Source organism: Rhinolophus sinicus, linkage group LG11 (genome assembly GCF_036562045.2).
Source record: "Rhinolophus sinicus isolate RSC01 linkage group LG11, ASM3656204v1, whole genome shotgun sequence".
Taxonomy (NCBI): domain Eukaryota; kingdom Metazoa; phylum Chordata; class Mammalia; order Chiroptera; family Rhinolophidae; genus Rhinolophus; species Rhinolophus sinicus.
This window is the reverse complement of record NC_133760.1, coordinates 59,033,509-59,058,893: the sequence shown is the minus strand read 5'-3', so window position 1 is coordinate 59,058,893 and position 25,385 is coordinate 59,033,509. Positions and strand designations below refer to the sequence as shown.

Below are 25,385 nucleotides of genomic sequence, written 5' to 3'. Positions count from 1 at the left end.
CTGAGGGTCATCAACACCGGATACAAGACTGTCACCACTACCACAGTGTAGCCAGGATGATACCGCAGGCACTCACCTTGACAATGACTTCACAGGTGCTTCTATGAGTAGCTGCTAGCCACTAAGCAATAATGGACATTACGTATGAACGTACATTTCTCAGTCCCTCCATTGCCTGGAAGGACTGTCAAAACCCTGACCACATGCATCACAGTGGTGGTGCTAGAAAAATACTCTGGATAAAGGCTTCTCCATGCATTCAATCTTTATTATAGCAGTGTTCGCATATTCACATCAAGTACATAGAACTTTTGTGCCTTTTATATAATACAGAGTTTTTAAATAACTTTACACAGAAATACATTTCTTCAATCTGAATTTCAGCTATCTTTTTAATTCTTCATGCTTTCTATCCAAACTGAACAATATTTTCCATTGTACAAATTTACATGAGAAAAATTCCAAAGTACAAATGAAGGGACCTGAGCAGGAAAGAGAACCAAAGTATCAAGAAGTAGGTGTGGGGAAGAATTGGGGAAAAAAAATAAAAAGATTCAAGCAAACACTGAGGATTAAGGGACAAGAGGGGGAGACACTATCCATTTGACTGAAAATAAATGTCTTTTTTTATGAATTGAAAAATAAGCTTTAAAAATAGTTACTCCATAGTAATTTTTGCAAAGCAGGTATAGAGAGGTCTGTGGACAATTAAAAAGTCCCCATCTTTTCACTGGGCACACCCCAGACTCCATGAGAACCTTTTCAATGCTTGAGTGGAACTGAAGTGAATTAAACCCGAGCCTTTGGCAGCAAGAGAGGAGAGGAATGTGTATGGATTGCCAGAAGGTTTGGAGTGCTGAACCAGGAGCCATTAATTCACCTCAGTTAAAACATGACGGCTCTCCCCTTCCTCTCCCTTATAGAAGAACTGTCCTCAAACCAAGAAGTAAATGAAAGGGGGGGGTAATTTCCTTTTTCTTGGTCCAAACCAAAGAGCAGTCACAACTATTGGCTACAATTCAAAGGAACCTACCAGTGAACTACCAACTGCAACCCGCTGGTCAGCTGTACACTCCTTACAGGAGCAGCAGCAGCCGCTGAGTGAGGAAAGGGTCAGAGTGTACAGCCAACAAATGAGGTTCTCACAGGAACGGATCACCGTGATGGTCCTTCAAATCAAGTGACGTGAAGGCCCATCGGAGGCTAGAACGTGTAGCACGGCCAAGGGAAACAGGGGACCCGATGAATGCGTTTCCAAATGACGGAGGGAAAAGGGCACACACAGCACACACAGCCCTGTATGTAAACTAATGTAACATGAAGATAAATAAGACAAAGGTTAGCCACTTCTGCTGGGAATTAACGTGAATAGAAGGCATTATGTTTGCATAGCTGGTTTTAATCAGCTACGGAACATACAAATGTATAAGGAATGATTTTTTTCCAAAAACCGTTCACAGCTTAGGATAAAAAGCACACTTATTGCACGCTTACATTTTATTTCAGATAATTCATGGTTTATTTCCCACCCGCAGGTCCATTTTCCCCTACCCTCAGACTTACTCCCACGCCCTCCCCCGTCCTATTTGGTCCATTTTCTCTATATTTGTGCCTAGTTTGTGAGCTTTGTAGCTTATACTAGTCTGAAGTGTCCTCCTATGTAACTCATACTCCACCAACACACACATGGGTTAAAAAAGCTTACACACAAATGCAACACAATAACTTTCAAAAGAAAACCGGCACTAAGCAGCTTCCTCATAATCCCCGTCTCTCCCCCTGTACACAGAACCGTCCGTGGCCTCCTGGCCTCCATGGCCTCATGCCCGATTCCCCACAGAGACACTGATGAGAACCCGCCACTCACGGGTGACGGACAACACGCTCGGCCTGCCAGGACACACGGACGGTTTGCACAAATCTTTTTTTTTTTGATGCTAATATGAATAAACATATTTTAGTTCTTTATTTTCAAAGAGTGCTTCACTCGATAGAATTCTTTAAAAAAATGCACCATAAAAAATATAGGTACATTGGCTGTGTCCTCATGCACAACTGCTTAAATCACTGTAATTAGTCAAAACAGCTAAATAAAATGAAACATTTTAATGAAACTGATGTAGTAATTAAAACTGAATTAACAGTTGAAGTTGTGATGCTGAAATGAAAGATCTACTTAAACATTTTTTTTGAGGTGGGGACTAACTGTCCCTATGCATTTTTAAATAAAGCACTGTTACCTTAAGATTTTAAGACTTAAGTTTCTGTTCTCTTCTACCTTAAAAATACCCGAAAGAAACCGTTAATCACCCTTTCTACAATGACACAATTTAGGACTGAAATTCAATTTAAACATCTTTGCCCAAACAGAAGTAAAAATAAGATACCTGAAAAGAACAAAACAAAGCTTCCTGTTTAGTGCACTGATACAACAAAAATCTTACTGGTGTTTTCCATGTTACCAGAGCTAGCAACATGGAACATGAATACACTGGCACCGCGTTCTCCGCTGGCCAGTATGTGCCAACCAGGCAGAGATGCTACTGTACTCCTGGGTGCTCAACGACCCACAGGCATTGGTGACACGCCTTCGCAAACCTCTAGAGACTACACTGCCTCTTGCGGGTGCTGAGGAATGAAACAAGATACAAGCAGCATACCAGGGAGTGTGTCCAGTTCACACTCACTGACCAGGCCATTCACTAGTCCAATAATGCCTCCTCATAAAGGAGCGCCCCCACCCCCGACCCCATGGTCCCCCGCAGCACCCCAAACAGCATTAGCAGTACAGTCCCGCTGAATTTGCCAACCAGTCCTGGGAGGCAAGTTTACATTTCAAACTGAAAAATCAGTGTCTAGGTTGGCTGCCGTACTCTGGAAACTGATAAAATCAAATTCTGTCCTGTATTTTAATTTCCTTCCCCTTCCTAAGTTAATACACACGATTGCTGCCCAGCATACAGTACTTCAACCCTAAACTACAGCAATTTCTTAAAATGTCTGTCAAACATTTCTATTATATAAAAGTTCCATGCTTTGAAGAACCTATGGGAGTAGAAAAAGTTTCTCTAGAAATGTCACTGAACTATAATTTCAACCTATTTGTTCTATGTGATAAATACATCTGACTATACTAGGGATTATGTGCTTTAAAAAAATAATTTTGTTCACTGAAAATTCACCTGTTTTTTCTTTTTTTTTTTTTAAATGTGATTTTGGCTATAAACTCTTTAGTGCATTTATCTTTGCAGTCTAAATTGCACTCTAAAAAATATTAACACAGCTGAGTCAGACCAGAGTGGCTGCTCTCTTCACAAATCACTGATTTCTGCTAAAATTTTAGCTTTTTTATTGCATCATGAAGGCACAGTAAGATCATTTGGCAAATTATCAAGGTATTTTTCTAGAGCCTCACCTACACCATTTCAATGTATGATCTGTAAGCTATTTCCTGTTCATACTCACAGTAAACCTTCCATGTCTGGCTATGTGTTTTTTTTGTCTTTAATACCCTAATGGTTGGAATCTGCCAGTCTCAACGTGCTGCTATTCTAACACTAACAATGACAACTCGAACAAAGAAGAGAATCTTGCAAAATGGGGAGTCATTCTCTACCCTCTTAGCTGGGCAGTCTCTCTATAGGGATATCTGCATGTGACAAAACTGTGGCTAACTCATTATGAAGATGTACTGTCTTGCCAAGCCTACTAAAACTAAAATTTTATCATTGTTAGTGGAGTGATACCGTCATTATTTAATTTCATGCAACTGACTTAAGGTTGAGATTTTGAAGTGTACCCCTAAACAAATTCTGGCACCACTTGCAACAACATTCAGATAACTCTGAGCTACATTTTTCAGTATTACTGCTTAAATGTCGAACGCCCTTTAGGACAAAAGGAGAGCGCTCAAATACAAGTACACATAACAGTTAAAATCCTAAATCATCTTCATGTTCTAGTTCTCCTGACTTTTCATATTTTAAAATAAATAACTATTCATTACCTCATTCTGAGGAGGTAGTTTTTAAAAGAGGTCACCTGACCTCTGCAATGTTTCAAACTAAAGCTGGATGAGGTCTGCAGGAGGCCTGGAGGGTGGGTGTGCGGGAGGGGCGTGCAGCAGTGCCTCTGGTGCCTGGTGAAAGGCAACATCCTGTGAGAGCTGTGACCGCACCCAATGAGAATCTAGGGAATATTCAGTTTCAGGTGGACAGTGTTGTCTCGCATTATTTCTTTATAACTATAATGCTCTTTCTTCTCCAACACCAACATGACTATCACGCATAGACTTTCTGTGGGATTTTATCTTCTAGGAGGCCCCAGATGTCCTCCCAGGTCTCACATACACTCAGGGGCTGGATGTTCAGGAACCAGAATTTGACAGCTAGACAGAATTTTCGTCTAAGGTGCACATAATTGCAAAGAATCACATTGGATTTTCTATTCACAAATCCCTTTTCTAAACTACTTTTTGGTCAATATTATTTCGGTGGCAAAAGAAGAGACCCTGGGCTCTAGTTTAATGATGAAAAGTCCATCAGAAATACTACATCTTTTAAAACAACCTTTAATGGTTGCTCTCAAAATTTTCAGAAGGCGTCACCTCTCCTCACCCAAAATAAAATACACTACAGAAGGCACTGCAGCCACTTTACGGAAAAGACAGATAATTACAGCCTTACAAGATAACCAGTGAAGCAGCCACCTAGACTCATAAAGTGCTTTGCACAAACAAGGAGTCCTTCCTTGTATTTCTTAGGAGCTCAACAAGTCTTATCTGTAGTTCAGCATCAAAAAATAAAGTGAGACTCAGAGGAAACCCCCTTTCCATGTCACTTGTAAACTAGAGAAGAAAACTGTTTGATAGAAAAAGGAAGAAAAGGGAAAAATTTCAAATCTTGATTATTTTTTAAGGGCTCTTTAAAAATCTCTCAAGGGTACCTTGAGCCTGGCTTCTGGGTACAGCTTCCTCTGAGATCAAGTCTGTTCCCCCTTCTCAAATGAGATGGCAACCTATTCGAAAAAGAAAGGGAAGGAAAAAGCCTATCACCTTGCATTTTGTTCTGAGAACTCCAACCTAAGCTTCCTCCACAGCCAGCTCCTGTGCGGGCTCACGCCGCCCATGGACCTGCACCTGAGCCTCCAGCGCGCGCTACCTGCCTACTGGTCCAGCCCGGCTACCTGCAACCTTGGTGAAGGGGACACAAGCACGTTCAAAAGCATCTATGGGACACATAGTAAAAGAAAAGGAAACGATGCTCTTACAAGCGAGGCAGCATTATGAACCCAGGATTCTCTGCAAATCAGCTGGAACACTTTCCACCTTTGCAATTTATCAATTTGGTAAGATGCGGCTCTGCTCATTAAGACGTAAGAACGCACCGCTTTTCAAATTCACTAAGAACTTCGGTGTGTTTTCCATTTTACTGGGACAACCTTTTACAAGTCCGTGGAATTTTTAGTAGGCCTTCCTTTGAATACAGGTATTTTAGCAAAAATCATCTAATGGTAGGGAGCTTTAGTCGGCCAAAAGATAAGATAGCAGGGTAAGTTAGTTTGAAATTTGTAAACGACATTTTCTAATTCCCTGGTATATTTCATAGGTCCTGTCTAATTTCTTTCAGATCCTCGGCTACTGAGTGCATTTGACTTGATTTACATTTCTAAATCCTAGTAAGAGACAGGGAGGTATTTGCTATTCATGTGTCCAGAGTCACTTTGCCACTCCTGTGACTTTTACCACCCTTCAGTAAAGGCCAAAGGAAGCTATGACTAGGTGACAGTTTCCACTTATACAAAGATAAATATGAGGTTTTTAATACCACAGCAGCTCTTTCTATAAAAAAAACCGATGTTAGGCTTCACACAAACTCCCTCGGTCCGAATATACCTAGAATTGCTCTGTTCTCTGCCTGGGGAAACTCAGCTGCCAAATTACTCAACCTTTTGAAGACCAGGCTTGGGAAAAAAGGAAGAAGGAAAATGAATGGAGACACCATCATTTTTATTTTAGGTTGCATATTCTAGATAAGAGACTAGAAAGAGGACGTAGGATGTAGTGTAGGGGTAAGTTGGAAAAAAACAATGAAATATTAGCCAAGATGTTAGTGTGGATCCAGCAAGTACCATTAATTTAAAAATTATAAATATTTGTCATTATGCTAAGGCTCCCCATATTTAGGTAGAGAAAAAGATGATTTTTCTTTGAAAGCTGTTTATATAACAAAAATACAATTTTCCAGGATATATAATTCTGGTGGGAAGTATTATTTTATTCCAATTCATTTAAATCTGAAAATTACTTTCTTTTTAATAAAAATATAAGAGAAGAAACTCAGAAATTAAAACTTGTACCTTACATTTAATTACATAAATGTCTCACATTCAAAACTGTTATCAAGCAGTTTTGTAGGCTTTTAATTAGATATCGCCATGGCATTTTTGTGCCCTGGACAAGTAGCCACAATAAGTACTTGGTGACTGGAAGAGCTTAGGAGGAAGATTTTCCTGAGAACCTGCTATACTGTGGAGGGGAAAAAAAAAAAAATCCCCCAACACTTCTCCCCATTGCTGGACCCAATGAGAAAAGAAGACCGTGTGTGCCAGCACGTTCCCGCCTGCTTGGTTAGGCAGACACCCTCAGTGAGCAAGGAAACAAAAGGCCAGAAACCCAGGAGGTCAGGAAAAAGATGCAGCATTCCCTTTTCCTCTGCACCCAACGGGGCTCCTCCACCCCTCTCACCATCCATTTAAACCAAATAGCTTCATTCTGATAAAAAGTTGTCAAGGACTGAGCACGCACCACGCAGACAGGGCATGCTGCATTTTTTTTCCATCCCTCGGAAATTCACCGGTGGTGGCCAGGGGAAAGAGCTCCACAACGAAATCCCAGAACAGGAAAGAGCACGGTGCTTGGTGATTGCAACTGCCCCTCAGATGATCAGCCACATATTGGTCTGGTGGTTAGAAGCCCAAGTTGACCGGCAGACCTTCCACAACAAATCTCCCAAGCTGTAGCAGCAGTTTCTTTCCATCATGCCTGACCATCAAAAGGTCAGAATTCAGGGTCTCGCCTCTTTCTTCCTGGGAGTGGGCAGACTTGTGGTGTTTGTGCTGAAGAAGAAACACTGGCAGCAGAGAATTCTGGTTCCTAAAACATTCTTCCCTCTTTTCTTGGATGGGAAATTCCATTCTGTTCCACACCAGCTTATGCATTGAAAATTTTGTATCTTTAAAAAAAAGATCTGAGGAACAGAACTGTGTTTTGATGTTAACAAATTGTACGAACACAAGACTTAAGAAGTAAGAGTAGATGCTGCCAGGATGTGGCTACTTGAAGGCTGCAAATTCTCCTGTAGAGGGAGGACAAGAGCTAATTTTAAAACAAGTTAAACCTAGAGACACAGAAAAGGCTCATTGAAACCTCACTGAAAGGTGACTGTATATCACAAATCTAGCAACATCATCACTAATTTAAAAAGCAAAAATGGCTGAAACTCATGAAAGAAGACAACTTATATAGTGTGTAGACTATGGTTCAGTTACACCAATTAAATGTCAGGTCTGCAGAGAATTTCCTAGTTGGGTTTTACACGCTATGGTACTAATCAAGCTAAAAACAGTTCCAATGAACAAAATATCTCAGAAGCTGATTGTACAATAGTAAGGTTGATGTGTAGAATACATTCCCCCTGAAATAACAACTCATTTTCATTATTAAAATGCTACTATTAGAAAGGAAGGAGGAATGATAAAATTAAAAAGTCAAATGATTTGTCTACATTACATATTTGACAGAAGGAAAGAATATCCAGACCCTCCATTTTCTAGTTCATTTCACCTTTTAAACTACCAAAAAATTACACATAGGCACATGTCACTGGCTATTATTATCAGCGTGAGGAGTTCTTTAAACCACAAAGTCCGTTAGAGGTACGACACTCCTTCAGCTTACTGCATTTGGGGGCTTCATGCCATTGTCTTTCACCTATCATTTTGTCCACAGCTTCTACTTGTAATTAGAGGTCTGTTCCTCTTATTGTATACACTATAGTCAATTTCTGGGCGTTAGTTAATAACCGACAACTCTCAGAATTTTTAACCTTAACATCATTTTTCAGCAACAGCAGCTTCTGATGAAGATCGAAGCAATCTTCTATATGAAGACTCTATTTAATCTAGGAATAGCCTATTCATTTTGTGATTGCTACCACAGTCTGTTTACTAGAGACAAGTGGCACGTCCCAGCAAACAACGGATTGCTACTGACGGGCTGACCTGACCCCTCAGATTGTATGCTGACATTATTAGTGACATTATTTGAATGTCATAAACCCTTTTATATACTGGGTGCCTCACCGAAATACATCATACACGTTTACCTCTGATCCTCATAACTCTGAGGCAGGTGCTATTGCTTCCTTTTATTTTAAAAAGGAGCGAGCTGGGGTTTAGATGGTTAAGTAACCTGCTCAAGATCTCACAGCTAGAAAATGGCAGAGCTGGAATCCAAAGTTGAGGGTCTTAACAAGTAACAAGCCTCTAAACAATCTTCAATAATTGACGATTTGTTTCCCCATTCCAAATACAACTACTTATTGGGCTGCAGCTAGTGGTACTATCTCTTTCCATTTAAAGATTCCTTTTACCAAGCAAGTAACCAAGGTATCGAGTCAAAGGTCAAGGAATGGTAAAAGAATTATTACCTCCTATTTAGTTAAAAGGCCTAGGGCGTTTGGCACTAAAAAAACCCCCAAACCAAACCAAACCAAAACAAAAACAAAATTACTAAGACAAGACCTTGGAGAGTATTATATTAACAGAGGCTAGAAATATAAAAACATTCTCATTACCTTTGCTTATGGTTTGAGTACATTATGGTTTTAAGGTTGCTATTTTTTCTAGTATTTTAATACATTTCTTTAAAGCAATTTTCAACATCCTGATAAGTACTCATTGTATCTCGCAGAATCTAAATCTCATTAAACAAGGAAGCCAATGTGAAAACAAGATTTACCTGAGAGAAATCCTTATAAAACATGGCTAGAATTCATCTAGTAAGTGAGAAAGTATCAGAAAACGATAAACTCTAAGCTAAAACTTACAGACCACATTAAAAAATAACTTTAGAAAATCTTCAGTGTGTCTTATTCATTATTACACTTCATTTTTGTAGAACAGTGTTTTACTCTACAAACTTGAATATTAGCCTTAAAAATAAGAACACCCAAAACAACCCCCCAAAGCACAAAATCTTACCAACAAAGTCCAAATGAAACACCAGTAAAGCAAACACTAAAGCTCATCCTACCTGTCTACCGCTTCTAATAGAATGCAATTCTTTTCATAATCAGACTTCAGGTCCAGGAAAAAAACAAAGACAAAAAGAACTCAGAATTTAGGGATCAAAAAATAAACTCTTTCTATATATGTCCCTGAAATCATGGGGAAACTTCAGGAAAAGATGGGGATAACAGGTGATGGATCTGCTTTTGGGGAGAAAAATCTTTTCTTGTTTATTCCCTCTTGCAGAGCTGGAAGTCTCTATTATCCCACTTCCCACCCCCATTTTATTTGAGGTTAAGAGTCAACTCCACTTGTGTGAAGTTATTTGAGTGAAATATCCAGAAACTCTGTGATTTTTTTTTGAAAAAATCTCAGAATATTAATTTAATTATTAACTGAAAAATCAATCAGAGGCAAAAATGAAACTTTTTTGTCTGTTTTACTTCCTGTCTGGTTGAGAAGAACCTAAGCACGATTTTCCGTTTGACTTTATTTAGGAATAGGGCAGAAAACATTTGGGAAGACCCTATGATTTTAGATACCTCCAATATCATGGCTTGTTTATTTGAAAACTAAAGGCTTTAATAACTAGTTTTAAGATACTACTAAATAATTACTCTTTATTCCAGGATATTTCAGTGGCTGCTCTACATATAATTTGATAAAAATTCCCCTTAAAAAGTGCTATGAAAACCTTGTATGTTATTTTGTACACAAATCAATCATTGCATTCCATGTAGGGGGGCAGTCATTTGAAACTAGAGGAAGTTCCATTCTTTCTTTGTGGTGATCTTTCAGGCAGTTTCAAAAGGACTGAGGAACATTCTGGCATAGACACACTCGCCTTCTTAAATGCTTTAGAGAAATGATCACGAGAGATGAAATATTTAGTAAAATAAAAGTGTTATAGAAATGCTCAGTAATTCTCAATTAAATAAGATGACTGTTACTGACATAATGTTTTAGTTATGAAGTCCTCATTTCATAATACTGCATTAAAAAAAGGTAGATCATTTCCTTAAATTGAGAGGGACCATCTTGAGAGAAAGGCCATTTAAGCTGGTGTGTGAAACAGTTACTGTTTTAGAGAGGGTGATTTTAACTACTGGCTCAGTATTTAAATGGCTAGCACAATATTGTAATATCGGAAAATAAACAAACCTGCAACATTTGATGAAATGCTGTGATACCTAAACTACTTAAAATTAAGAAGGCAAATCTCATTCCTCATCATTGGCTAGTAAAACTTTTAAAATGTGAAACAAATTTTATAAAAAGGTTGCCTCCTGAAGAAGGAAATCAACTCTAATGAAAATTTATAGGGGTTCAGGATTAAGGAAAGAAGCAGTCACAAAAGAATGAATGTCCTTTTGTTTCAATTACCTACAGTTATTAAGTTTACCTCTGGTTAGAAAAATAATATTTTTCCTTATTTGGAGAATATATCTGAAACTCAGTATAAAACAAACACCACCACAAAGGGAAACTACCGTATATCATTTTAATGCTTCTGACTTCTCTGGATCTATATAATCTAAACATCTTAGCTGCTGTATGTGTAATGTTCTTCCACTAACATTTCCAATGGAAAGAAGAGAATTACTATGGGACCCTTTGGAGGCATGTTCCAATGTTTATGGGATGGCAGTTGTGAGAGTTTAGCAATGAATGTCCCCTGGCATAGGAAACTGGTAAGCAAAGAAAGGAAAGGACTCAAATGTAGATGGTGGGGTCCTGGGCAGTGGTTAGTGTTGGGGGGAACAAAGAGAAGTGTGCAAGAAAAGGAAGATGAAATTAAAGCAAGTATTCTGGGGAATTACAGAAAGAGCACTATCAATAAAAAGAGCCTTTCACTCTTGTGCCTCAAAATGCCCAAATCTTAGAGCATTCCACAGACCAAGTCAATTTTGTTAAAACTTTGTTAGCTACCTGCTTGCTATTCAATTTGTGAATAAATAAAACCCCATCTAAGAACTATTAATAACTGTATTTTTAGTGTCACTGGAGGATTTAGAAATTATGCATATTGATGTTTTCCAATATATTACATTATTGTATGTCTTTCTTATTCTTATTTTTTTAAAATACGAGAAATTTTTTTCCCCACCACTCTTGCCTGAATTGAAATTTATGAATTAATTTCTAAGAACATGAATGGCACTACTTAAGTTACCCAATGAGAGGGCAAGAGGTATGCCACACTTATCACTGGGGGTTCTCTGGATGAAATCTAACCTATTCCAATAAAATAAGCATTTCAAAAATTTATTTGTGGTACTTAAAAATTAAGTTATCGTGACTGTAAAGTCTTCCCAATTTTCTTCTTTATGGGCTTCAAAGAAGGACAGCACTTATGCAGACGCTGTCTGGGTGCCTGAATAACCCTGAACTGTCAGCTCGAGGTACAAGTCATCACAAACCCAACCTGCACAAATGGAGATGTATGCAAGAAGCTGGCTTTGGTCCCTAAGCTGACTCTGCAGCAGAGGTGACAAGGCTCTGATAAGGTGACAACAGTGCTGCTTCTTTCCCTTTTGACTCCCAGGAAGATCATGCTTCACAGTAAGCGTACACTGGCCGCCACATTACAGTGACTTTCTACACAAGGAAGGAGAAGGGTTAGAAAGTGCTGACAAGTACGTCAGACCGGGAGACACAAGAAAGAGAAGAGCATTCATTCATAACAAGGAGAATCTTGCTGGGCAAAGAATATCAGGGGCACAGAAATTTTATGAGACACATGGATAAGGTCATTGCTAAAGCAGGCATCAGGACTGGTATCTACAGTAATAATAATTAAAAAAAATCCATTAATTACCTGGTGTTTGGCAACCAGAGAGCTCTACAAGAAAAACAAACAAACCTAAGAGCTCTCACAGGATTCTGTGAAGCTTTTTTTGGGGGGAGGCAGTGCATTTGTAAGGCTAGTCGGCTTCTGTATGTGTAAGATATTCTTAATATATAAAGAAGTATCTAAAAGGGATTCTACAACATTCTTCCACTTCAATCCAAAGTTAAAGGGTGTCAGTCATGTCAAACACGCCAGTGCTCAGAAATCGCTTTGGTTACCTGCACCCACAATTTATACAAGGAATGTATTGCCTTAAGGGAATAAAGGACATTCATACTTTGCAAACTGTAATAAAAAGAAATTGTTATAGAAAAAATACTAAGGATAAAAATAAGCTTATTCTGTTTTAGTGACTTCCTAAATGGGACGTTTGGCTTCCCTGACCTGACACAGGCTAACCTCCGGTCAACCTCCCAGCTGCCCACACAGGGGCAGGAGTGCTGGCATGCTCGGGAGACCCTACTGGACGGGTGACAGCTAATGACAAAAGGTGCATGGGAAAAGCTTAATTGCAGTTTAATAATTAGAGTAACCAAGTAAACAAAACAAACTTGGAAGAGGAAGTAAAACATCAGGAAGAGGCACTGCAAACTTTTAGCAATGTCTGTGCATTTCAAAAACCCTTGGATGTCAAAAATCCAATGCTAAGTATGAGTTTTAGTTCGGTTAAAAATTATATCCAGTCTTTAGAAATCGAAGTATTCTTTGGTTCACCTTAAAAAAAAAAAAAAAAAAAAAAGAATAGCCCATTGAATTTAACAAATACCCGAGCAAACGTGCTCATTTTCCTTTGTCCCTACCCTCCTACGCTCGCTCTCACTCGTTTAACTTGTTTCAGTGGACAGGAAACGCACCATAGCCCCCTGCCTGGATGGGCGTTTTTGGAGACGCACAAGCATATAGACTAAAGTCCTCGGTTTGGAAGCCAGCCCGGTTCAAGGAGGGTTCTGATGCACTGCGGTGAATTTTTGGCAATGAGCGGGCCAGTAGCTCAATAGAGGCGAGAATCTGAAAAAGGCAAAAAAAGAAAGAAGAATGAAAATCTACGTGGTAGTAATCTTTAAGAGCCCCATCGTACTTTACAGGAAAGCACCCGAAATCTTACACAGTTTTCAGTATTATCCTAAGTGCCTAGAAAAATACTTAAGACACTGATATTTTGCCTTAAAACGAAAATTACCCAAGTCCTACAGCTGTAATCTCTGGAAACTGAATGGGGAAAACAACCCATGGTTAGCTTTTATTTACCCTTGAGATCATTTGTCAGCCTTGGAACAATAAATAAACATTTTTAAAACCAATGACTTGCCTATGTCTCACAGACCTCAAGTCCCTTTTGGGAAGACGAGGGGAGCCGGAATTAGTAAAGCACTATATGACTTTCATAAACGGAACCATCAGGGCAACTCATTCTTTAAAGCAACTTAGTAAGGGGAAATGTTCTACACACACGTCATTAAAAGCAGGTCCCAAAGACCCAGGCTGCTGGTGGCACAGGAGCGACATGTGACAGGTGACAACCCAAGAGGAACGGAGAAGACAAGAAAGCTCTACAAAAAGACACCAATAAACAAAATGTAGAAATTCAGTGCATTTTAAGGTACAAAGGAACAGGTTATGACTCTTGAAGGCAAACAGTATGATAATGCACATTCGTGATCATGAGACGTATGTATTGAGGGCGTGGCTCAAGGTCTTGCGCATAGTAAGGACTCAAGAAAACGTCAGCGGCCATTATTACTACCATGGTTATTTTTCTAAGCTACCCAACCTTTCAAAAGTTATACTGCAATCTGTATAATGACTAATATAAGAAGGCAAAGAAGTAAGCAACGTTACAAAACTTTTTAATAAAATTATAAGTGTAACACACATAAAAATTCATATAATACAGAAAAGTGCAAGTCCTACCTTCCAGAGGTAACCACTGTTAAAGATCTACACTTTCTTCTGGACCTTTCCTATGCACAAACATGCAAATATGAAAACAGAGCCCATCCTCACGCTCGCCACCACTTAAAGTGGTATCATACACATATTTTTCTGCCGTACGTTTTTCCTTACTGATATCCATGCCATCTCTAGACAGCTACCTTGATCTTCATGTCTTTAACTTGTCCTAGTGCAGTACACATTCTGTATAGATCTGAATGTTTGTGGGGACAGGCTCTGCAGTACAGATTTTTAGGAGAGCCAAGGGTACTTGTCATTTTAAGTTTAAGGATTGCACCAAGTCCTGTCAAAAGGCCAAACCAATTTACATTCCACCAACACTTAAATAATTTAAAAGAAAGGCTCTTCCTTACTTCCCAACATTGTTTCCAATGTTGCCTACTGCCAATCTGAGAGGCAAAATGAAAAAGTATTTCACTACTGCGTGACTTTGCATTTTACTGATTGTCACTGAACTCTTAACATCTTGTCCAAAGTTCATTCATCACTTGAATTTCTTTTGTGAATTGCCAGTTCATATCTTTTACTCATTTCCTATTATCCTCTACTGATGAATTTGTAGGGAGTCCTTTGCATAATACAAACATTTACTCTTTGTTATACATGCTATAATTATTTTTCTGTTTATCTTTCGATATTAGTTTTATTATATAGAGGTTTAAAGACTTTAATGTAGTCATACCTGCTAATCTTTTCCTTTGTAACTTCTGGATTTTGTCTCTTGCTTAGGAAAGCCTTTCCTACCTCAAGGTTATAAAAATGATTTCATTTTTAATAGTTTTGTTTTTTACATATAAGTCTTTAGCCATGTGAAATTTATATTTGTGTGTAGCATGAAAAGAGATCCTGTAATGAAAATTTAAAAGTAACACTTCAAAGGGATAAGCCTTCAATAATCTGGAAAATTCACGTATGCATTTCATTTTCTAATACCATGAGAAGAATGAAATGGCATTTACATGAGGAATATGAGCTGTCCCATTGAATACCATTTCAAAAGTGGGCCTAAGGAGCTAATTTGCGTTATTAATGTGCACCAGTTGTGTTAAATGGGCAATCCTAGCACCTGGGATGTGAAAAGAACTGGGGCCAGTCTTGCTGACATTGTTCAACAATAACGGTCTTTTACTTTGATCGTCTTAAACCAGTGATTTTGTGGGTTAAAAACAACAACAACAACAACTCTTCCTCAAAAGAATAATAACTTAGAATTCCAATTTGTAAAACATGTATCTACCTGCGCAACCATTGTGCTTCCCGTCCTTGCTTGGACACCGCCCCTGAAAGACTTGGTGTCTTTAATTCTTTAGGTGGGAACAAAAAATTTGCTCATTCCCGTGACAGTGGCTTCTGTCTAAGGAACCCACCTAGGACTGAGTATTCATTCAAAGGCATACGGTTCACAGAGGACTAACTCAGTAATTAGTAGCTGAGTAACGAGGAGCAGCACTTCCCACTTGAGAACTGTCCTGATTGATTTACTGAGACACATTTATTATGTGCTATCAGGAGCCTCTTAAGCATCATAAAACACTGAATTTACTTCACAAAATCTACTATAGGTGAACTTTCTAAGCTTGTTAAGGTACTTAGATTACTAATTTAAGAGCTTTAGCCTTATGACGTGAACAGATAAAAAGTAATGGAAAATTTCCAAAAATCAGGCAAGGGCAGACAGGGCTGACAGTTAGTTGCCTTTTTTTCTGCCCCAGATGAAATACACCTCAAAAACACCAAGTATTAAAGGGAAGCTTGGAACCTGTCTATTGTGCCAACAAGAAGAATTAAAGCAGTAATTCTCTAAACATGGTCTGTGGAAAAACTATTTTCATTATAATACTATGATATTATTTGTCCCTTTTACTGTCATTATTTTACAAGCGTTTTAAGTGGAGTTTTCAGAGGCTACATGATGTAAAATACTGCAACATAATGAATGCAAAGCAGAACATCCAGTTGTCTATTATTTTCTTTTTTTTTTTTTGCAGAGATTTGTAAACAATGTAAAACAATGCTACTCTTCTCACTAATTTTTTTGTTTGGGAAAATATAATTATTTTTCATAAAGTATTACTTAATATGTAATGGTTTTATTATGTTTAAATACATTTATAAATAAGTATTTTAAAACTTCATTTTAATTTCTAAAACAGTAATTATTACTTATATAAACAAAAACTCTTTGGGGGCGGAGGGTTCCGCAATACTTTTTAAGTGTGTAAAAGGGTTCTGAGACCAAAAAGTCTGAGAACGGCTAGACACAGCAAAATCTTTCTGAATATTTTATATTGAGGTCCCAAATTTCCAGGTGTGTACCACTGTTCAACCTTTATAAAATCACCTTTGTGCTTACTTATCTGGAGGCTGCACATAATGACATGGAATCCAAATCATGACATACAAACTGCATGCTCTAAAAACTGCTTAACAATCTGCATCTGAACATGAGTCTGCCCTTTGAGACATCATAAAGCTGTTTCTTACTTGGGGAAAGAGTGGTCTCTCATCTCTTTTCTTTTTCAGGCACTCCGCCATTAATCTCTTCATGGCTTTTGGACAGTTACTTCGTACCTTACTGAGATCTGGAGATAGATATCCTCGACCCACCATAAAAATGATCTGGGAAGAAACAAAAGGACAAATCATAAAACTTGTAGATAAGCTGAAAAATACATAAACATTGAAAATTCAACAAGCAGTGCACTTAATGACATGTGTACTTTTAAAAAAAATGTACATTGCACCTCAATAAAAAGTTTGAAAACAAGGTGCTAGCATTCTGATGCCTACACATACACTGGGAACCAATACTTCATGGGCTGCAAACTGAAATCCTCATGACCCCTGGACTATTGTAACAGTCTCCTAATTGCTCCTGAAGCTCCAATCTCATCTCATCCAATCCATTTTCCCAGGGTAATGTTCTACACAGATGGCATGGATCATGCCTCTTTCCGTCTTAAGTCATTTATTGGGCATCGTGCTAAGTCTTCTATACATCTGCAGCAGGAACCAAAAAAGTTCATCTTTTTAGCAGTTGTTTTGGCGTCTGCATTTTGCATTCTTGTTGAGTGAACGCTAATGGGGCATGTATGTAAATCTGAGAATCAGAGTCTCCTCCAGAGGGAAGAAGAAGGCAAAACCACTGGGGGCTAAAATCTTCTGTTTAATACAGTACAAAGGCTTGTCTTCCCTCGGTGCAGAGATTGGTAGTTTTTCTAATTTCTTAATTTTCTAATTTTCGACTCTTTTGAGAGTGGGCAGAGACAGATGTTAGGATTCTTGGGGCTCGGGGAGGAAAGAGGGGTTTTAATCTTAGAGGCAACAGGTCCCATAGGGACAGACCAGAAGCTAAGGTGGAGAGAGCCAGTAAGAGATCCTTGTTACAGAGCAGAGCTGATGAATTTTAGGAACAGCCCAGTTTGATATCCTACTTTATGCTATTTCCTGTTTGGTACTATAATAAACCTTGTTTAACTATAAGCGGATCTGCCCAAATCCCACCAAAGTGGAGGTATCCCTCTTATGCTCCTTTCCCATCTCTCCTATCATAACCGCCCTTCTCCCATTTTATAAAAGTTACCTTTTACCAATATGGAATTTCACTGTGGTACACAATGCTCCAGGGTGTAAAATTCCTGGGACACCAAAAGGACACTTCCAAATACTGGTGTCTAACTGGGCTCTAATGCATGGGTAGCAAATCCCTTTGCAAGACAGTTGGCTTCCAAGTCTTTGCTTTCAGTAAAATTGATTGAACTGTCAGCTAATTATTAAAATAATTTTCAATGACAAGTTACTACGTAATTTGTGGTACGTGCAGAAATGAGTTCAAATAACTAACAGGTAATGGTATATGGTAAAGAATTAATCTTGTTCACACAGAGGGCTGGATTTGCTTTGGGCTCCTGGGAGGTAATCACTAAACTCTTGGAATGTCTTGCCTGATAAGAGTGTCTTTGTTTAGCCGGGGAACTTGGCAGAGGCCAGATAATTTATGCTATCAATGTGATTTACAGAGAGGGCTTTGACGTGTAGTACCAGCTTGACCTCTGGAGGGGCTGAGAAGTAAGCTTGGCCACAGAGGTGGTCAACCGCATCTCCGTGCCTGAGTCCAGTTACTCTGATTGCCAAAGCTCCGGCGAGTTTCCCGGACTGTGCGCAGTGCCACACGTCGCTGCCAGAATTTAGTGTCGTCCACAATTCCTCTGGGAGAGGACAACTGGGACGCCCACCTGTGGAACTCTGCTGGATGCTGCCCTATATGCCAGTTCCCTTGGCTGATTTTAATTTGTATCCTGTTATTGTAATAAACCTGAGTATGAACAACTTTCAGTGAGTTCTATGAGAGTTAATAAATTACTGAACCTGAGGATGGCCTTGGGGATCACTGAACTCTGCATGTGGTTATAACGAAACTCCTGATTTTCTCATCTTCTTATTTATTTGAACAATATTTCTCAGTACTTCTTTAAAAAGCCCCACGTTGTTCAAGATATACATTTCCAACAACATTTTACCTTTGATGTTTCTATGTATCAAAACGAATGTTATTTTCATTAGTTATGTATTAATAATTATTGATCACAGCATAATTCAAAATTGAAGAATTCTGAAGCATGGAAAAAAATTTTCAATTCTAAATTTAAGTACATTAATATTGGTTGCAGAGATTAACTTGAGTGATCAATAAATACTTTAAAGCATAAAAATATGTTACCTTAGGAAAAAATTCTGTGGGGAAAGTAGACTATAAATAGTTCAAAGAGGAATAAGAGGGCTACGTAAAACTTCCAAAAATTAATGAAGAGCTTTTGTGTTTTTTAAAACAAGTGGTGGTAGATGGCACATCACTATGATGGTAGAAATCAAATCAGGTTTTATTGGGTACATTTAAAAGAAGGATATAACGGCTTTATTTTAAAATGTTAATACACTGAAAATTACGTTCTTTGCAATTATTTAAATTTAAAGAGAAAGTCTTTCTTGGAAATAATTCATGGCTAGAAGATTCAAGTGGCACACACAGTACAAACTCAATGGCTTGGTTTGAAATTCTGGGCTGGTTATTTTCATGCTTCATCCACACTCGACACGGCGGCACCTGCACCCCTCATCCACTCGTCTGTGTCACTGGAGCACATCTGCTCACCCTCTCCCCCTGCACTGCCTCCTCAGAACTGTACACTCCACTGAGACCATAGCCTGTGTTTCAGATTCATCTCTGTATTACTGGATAACCCACAGCTCTTTGCATCAAAATTTTATATTAAAATAATTTGCATGTTGCTAAAGCGCTGGTACGTATCATTTCCTGTCTCTTGAGAACTTGTGCTTTGAACCCAGCCACCATGCTGTGATAACGTCCAGGCTTCCTGTGAAGAAGTCCTCCCAGGAAGACTCATGTGGAGAAGAAGCGAGGGCCCTGGCCCCGGGCCCCACTGAGCCTGCACCTGACAGCTAGCACCACACGGCAGGTTGTGAATGAGCCATTTTAGAAGTAGATCCTTTAACACCCAGGGAATCTACCAGCCAATACCATGTGAAATAGAGAGAAACCTTCCTCAGTTTGAACTGAGCGCAGTTCCAATTGCAGATTCAGAATTTGCTTAAGCCACTATGTTTTGGGTGGCTTGTTATACAGCAATAATAATTGGAATACACTTGAAGTAACAGATAAACGTTATGTTACTTTCTTCTAAGACCGCACAGCTCTTCTACTCCAAGAAAAGCCATGAGTGTAGACAGTTAATATACTTAGCTTAAATCAGGATATTATTAATCTTAATTTAGTAGAAAAGCTCCACTGTAAGAGGGAAGAAGAATTAGAGAGCAAACTGGAATAATACAGAGGGAAAACAATGACAAAGCAATTGCTCCGACTTTCAGCCGCTGCATAACTAAAAGTAGACAGCACGCTATTCTGCAAAGTAACGTGGGCATGGTCGTTCTTCAAGGAGCTAAGAGACCTGTTTTAGGAAGGAATCTGATCTTTATAACTGCAAGGAACTCTTTAGTCCAATTTCTCATTTTTAGAATTGGGAACAAACAAACAAACCCAGAGAGGTAAAGTGCCCAGGTTGTGCAGCTTGTGAGTCAGGGTCTGTCATGACATCTCACTGCTGCACCAGAGTCCTGCCCTGAATTGACAGCCAAAGGCTCCCACCTCAGACTGTGGGGATGAGAGTGTAGGGGAATGGTTTCTATTATGTAATACGGAAGCAGCTTTCCCATCTCCCATGAAAAACAATATTCCTAGATTTTCAAGCAAAAGTCCAATCTGAGAGCCACGGAGATCAAAATATAAGACAAAGAAAAATCAAATCAAGGGGACAGATGAAGCAATGCCTGCAGTTAGTTCACTGAGGATGACCAGAGCTATGGATTCAAAAGGGAGTTTCATGGAATGTGCCATTTGAAGGAAGCAGACTAGAAGACAACGAAGGAGAATGGTAATGCGAAGAGGATATCACTCGTCTATCTCCATTTTCTTTACCAAATACTTAACTTGGTTTTGGACTGGCAAACTCCAGAAGGCTCTAACTGTATTACCAGAAAGCATTAACTAGTAAAGGCCTCACCCTTCTGTGGGACACTCACTTATCTCTCTCATGGAGAGTAAGCCCTTGCCACGTCATTTATTATACTCTCATGGAGGACACAGGACCTACAACGCCAAGAAGTGGTGAGTGCAGAACTCTGGCACGCTTTGGGTCATATTTTAGAGATAATAGTACTGTTTCCATAATACACTTTTATTATTTTATTGAAATAAGTATATTCACTGACAAATGGGTTTCATCTAAGTTCATAAATTTTTATTTGTAGTCTCTATGAAAAACCAACTAAAACTAAATTAAAATTCCCTTGTAATTCCTCTAGAAAAATAATAGGCACAGGAAAAGTAAACATGGTACAGGGTATTACGCTGTACAGTTGAGTTAATAAGACTGTAAAAGGCAGAACACACAAAGCTTGCAAATTAGAGACCATCTTGCTGCTTAGACCACGATCATCAGATCAGTCATCTCTGTAGAATCTGTCACAAAAACAATATGTGCAATGTTTCAATTGTGCTTTTTAGTGAGCATTTTGGTCCATCCTGAATCTAAGTTTCACGTAGGCTTAAAACATCAGCTCATTAGAAGCCAGGTCATAGATTTTTTTTTTTTTTTTTAACAGGCAAAACTAAGATTCAACAGTCTAAAGATACAAAGTAGTTAGAAAGACTAAACAGCAACTAAAAAATTAGTTTTGTGTTGACCTGAGTAGAAATGTAGCCATTTTTTAAAATTCTCAAAATACAGATTTAAGACCACTGTTGTGTAAAGGCTACACGGTGATTCAATAAGCATATACCAAGGACATGATATCTTAGATTATTTCTCTGATATCACATGATAGTGAAGTTCTTAGTGAGAAAGCTACCATGTTTCCCCCAAAATAAGACCGGGTCTTATATTAATTTTTGCTCCAAAAGACGCATTAGGGTTTATGTTCAGGGGATGTTACGCTGAAAAATCATGCATGCTAGGGCTTATTTTCTGGTTAGGTCTTATTTTCGGGGAAACACAGTACTCAGAGCTGTCATCCAAAAGACCGAGAGTGGAGCTGTTGACCAAAATACACAACCACTACTTAAAAGAAGTAACACATTTATACACAAAAACTATCATTTCATTAGGTTGGGAGGTTATGAGGAAACACAAAAAATGTTTGTGCTCCTCTTTTTAGATTGGTGATTCTTGACTTTGGTGTGTATCAGAACCACCTGGGAAACTTAACTAAAAATGCAGGTACTTAGACCCCACCTACTGAGTCAGAATCTATTCCAGCATCTCCATTTTTAAAAAACTACCCAGGCGATTCTGAGACAAACCACAGCATAAAGTATAAATAGTATTAATTAATCAGTTTATAGAGTCAACTATTTTTTCTACACTATTAACAGTGTAACTGCTGTAACTCTTTTGTCTCTCTCTCTCTGACACACACGCGCGCAGGCAGACACTTTTAAAATGCTGACGTATACAAGGTATTTTCAGTAAAGAGAATTCATTTTTCATGGCCAGTGTTAAAGGCCTAAGTGAATTTCATATGGCCGGGATAGAAAAGGAAAAAAGCTGCATGTGGCTACGTTGGTACGTTCTGGAAGGTAAGGGACAGAGAATAGGAACTCAGGAAGAGAGAAGTAAAAAAATTCCCTCCTACTAGACCCGCCCTTATGGAAAAAGGAAAGCATGATGTCACAGTTCTTCCATTTACCTAGTTTTGAAAATTAGAAAAAGAGGAAACAATAATTTTATCAGAATCTGATACAAATAAGTTCATGGCCGAGTACCTACTTAGGTAGCACAACCTGTGAGAGAGCGAAAGACGTAACAGAGCCCAGATGCTGTAGGTGTAGAGATCATTCTTTTCACCCTGCCATGGTCAAGAAACATGAGGTACGTCCATTGTTGTATCTCTGGTTTCCAGTCAGAAGAGCAGGAATCTCACTCCATTACAACACATATTTAAGAATGGTATTTCAAGGCCTCACATGCTATTACTACCAAAAGTATACAATAGGTTTCTACTACTGGTGCAAAGATCAAGAGATCTATCCCTCATACTTACCCAGGACTCAACACTTCTTTTCTACAATGAATTGGAACCTTTACGTAAATAGTAAGTAAACCCCAAGAGATGGTAAATATGTACCTGGTCCCTGTTGTTGATGTTTGAATAAGGTAACTGTCCAGTCATCAATTCATACAGAACAATCCCAAATGCATACACATCTGACTGAAAGCTATAGGGGTTTTTATCTTGCATTCTGATTACTTCTGGTGCCTGTTAGAACATAAAAAGAAAAATATTCTCGTTTATTCTTTACTTCAACTGAATAAAGACTGAAAACCAAACTATTATAATTCCCAGAACAATGCTTTTATCATTCAATAACCCATCTAATATGTAATCAATTCTCTTATTAATGGTCAAAAATAAAACTGATCAAGAAAAAAATGCTCTGTAAACTCTGAAAGAGGCCGTATTAGCTGCGATTTTATATGCACTACTAAGATTTTATAATTTTATCGGCTACCCTTTCTACACAAAATATCGTCATTGCCATTTGAATTCCTCCCTTGACTTACCCATCAAGAATCAGTTCCCACTTCCCATTCCTGATTCAGCAAAGAAACACTACACCCGCGATTCTAAGATGTTGGCAGTAGCACAACCTCTACGACAACTGCCTTAGAATTTCAGGTGTCCCATTGGTACCAATGATTTTCCTTATGTCAGGGCACCTTGGACGATAATGGTAAAATTTCAAGACCGATAAACTCAAATCCCTTTCCTGCCTCCAAAAGTGGTATAAACATGCCATGGATGCTTTATTAATGAAAGCAACAGACAGCAGGTAGGTTTAGAAGATGGAATAAAGACTCTTTTGGCTGCTGCTTCTTGGACAAAAATACTGACCAAATCATGTTTGTTACATGTTTGCACACTGTGTTCTATAAGTAAATTTCTTATTAACTACTTACATGAAATACAATAAATGCTTGGTTAAATATTAGCTTTAAAGAGTTCCTTCACCTTGAATCTTCTGTATTGTTTCATTTGGAAGGAATTAAATAAATTGCAGGGTATTAATAAAAAATCTGTGAAAACATTAAATTGATACAACAACTAGAATGAATTGCAAAAATGGCTGAAATACCTGGGACAAGATTCCTGGTTATTTGTCAGGATAAGGCAGGTGAGACTGTCTCACAAGGCAGGCAAAATGGCACTCAGCCTCACCCGCAAATTAGAATCACCTGTGCAGCCTTGAACCTCTCAACGTCCAGACTCCATCCCAGCTCAAGAATAACACATCACAATCTGGGGATGGGATCCAAGCATTGTTAATTTTTCAAGTTCCCCAGGTGATTTTAGTGTCCAACCAAGGTTGAGAACCACTGATGGATGTATAGGAGATCCTGATGTGATCGAAACGATGGGGTGAAGAAGAAGGTTGTAGCTACAGTGGTACCTCGGGTTTTGAACGTAATCCGTTCCGGAAGGCCGTTCGAGTTCTGAAATGCTCGAAAACAGCCAACAGCTAGGCCTCAGGATCTTGCACTCAGCAGAAGCCGCGAGACGTGCTTGACTTCTGAGGCGTGTTTGAAAACCGAAGCATTTACTTCCGAATTTATGGTGCTCGTAAACCAGAATGTTCATCAACGGAGATGTTCGAAACCCGAGGTACTACTGTACTTGCTTTTGTCATATTTTATTGATAACTGCTTTTAGTGATACACTACAAAATAAACCACGTACAACTGTGATGTAATGAACAAGCCAGAATACTGAGAGGCTGGTTATGATACAGACATAATTTTCAAAGCCAGTACACAACTTTTGTGAGGAACAGAGTAATAAATCAGTTGAGAAACTGTCTTTGAAACTCAGTTTTACCTCACTGTTGTTGGGAGATGGCTTGAGGAAAAGTTGTATGTCATCTATTTACGAGAAATGCATGATTGATCCTCAATTAATTTAGCGATGTAATTTGTAAAAATTTTTACAAAGATTTCTTTCTCCTCTAAGATAAAAATAAAGCAAGGTTGCGAAGACTATTGTAAATAATTCAGAGAATGATATAACCCTACTCCTGACCAAACGCTTCTTTCCCAGTCTATGGGTGTCCCTCGCTGTTTCTGAAGGCAATATCTACCGAAGAGGATTTATTCAACAACTGAGTGTACTACTGGCTAATCTCTTATCGTAAAGCTCAGCTTGGTGGAATAAAGGCTGAACCCATCTACCCACGTATTAACAAAAAAGAAATTAGAAGAAAATGCAAAACTTCATGTATAAAAATCCACTAAGGTATTTGAAAAGGACAAAGCTGAAGACCTGACTGAGCGTCTCTCCCCCACTTGTTAAAATAAACACAACTCTAAAACATGTATCAGCTGTTTCTTGATAATGTCAGGTTTTGCAATTTCAGTACTTAAAATCTGCTTTCCCTGCCTCTTCTTCTGATACATAGCCATCTTTGTTACAAGGTGTGTGCCTCCAAGGTGCCTGAGATCTGGAGTACAATGATTAGCCTCTTGTTTATAATTATTTATTGAATAATTATAATTATATATTAAATAAAAAATTTAGCTAGCTCTAATGACTGAACCTTATAACTGGAAAAGGCATTAGGAATGCACCCCAATGGTAGAGACGGAGACTTGGAGGAGGTTAAGACGCGTGCAGGTTACGTAGAGTCATGCAGAGCGTTAGCATACAGACCTCTTAACTCTAA

The 25,385-nt window shown here is 38.6% G+C and overlaps 1 protein-coding gene across 6 annotated transcripts in view; it reads right to left on the bottom strand.

Moving 5' to 3' along the window:
• Positions 1-247: 247 nt before the first annotated feature.
• The window catches only part of BRAF (B-Raf proto-oncogene, serine/threonine kinase), a 121,514-nt gene continuing 96,376 nt past the window's right edge, over positions 248-25,385 (bottom strand). For 5 of the 6 annotated variants that reach the window (XM_074315267.1, XM_074315266.1, XM_074315265.1 and 2 more), the window contains 4 exons: positions 22,796-22,927; positions 16,577-16,711; positions 12,994-13,147; positions 7,096-7,355 (listed from right to left, as the gene is read on the bottom strand). In XM_074315267.1, the coding sequence (XP_074171368.1) occupies positions 7,333-7,355; positions 12,994-13,147; positions 16,577-16,711; positions 22,796-22,927 (444 nt within the window). In that variant the 3' untranslated portion in view covers positions 7,096-7,332. Of the gene's footprint in view, positions 7,356-12,993; positions 13,148-16,576; positions 16,712-22,795; positions 22,928-25,385 lie in introns of all 6 variants that reach the window. The other variant, XM_019749855.2, reaches the window with a different exon arrangement.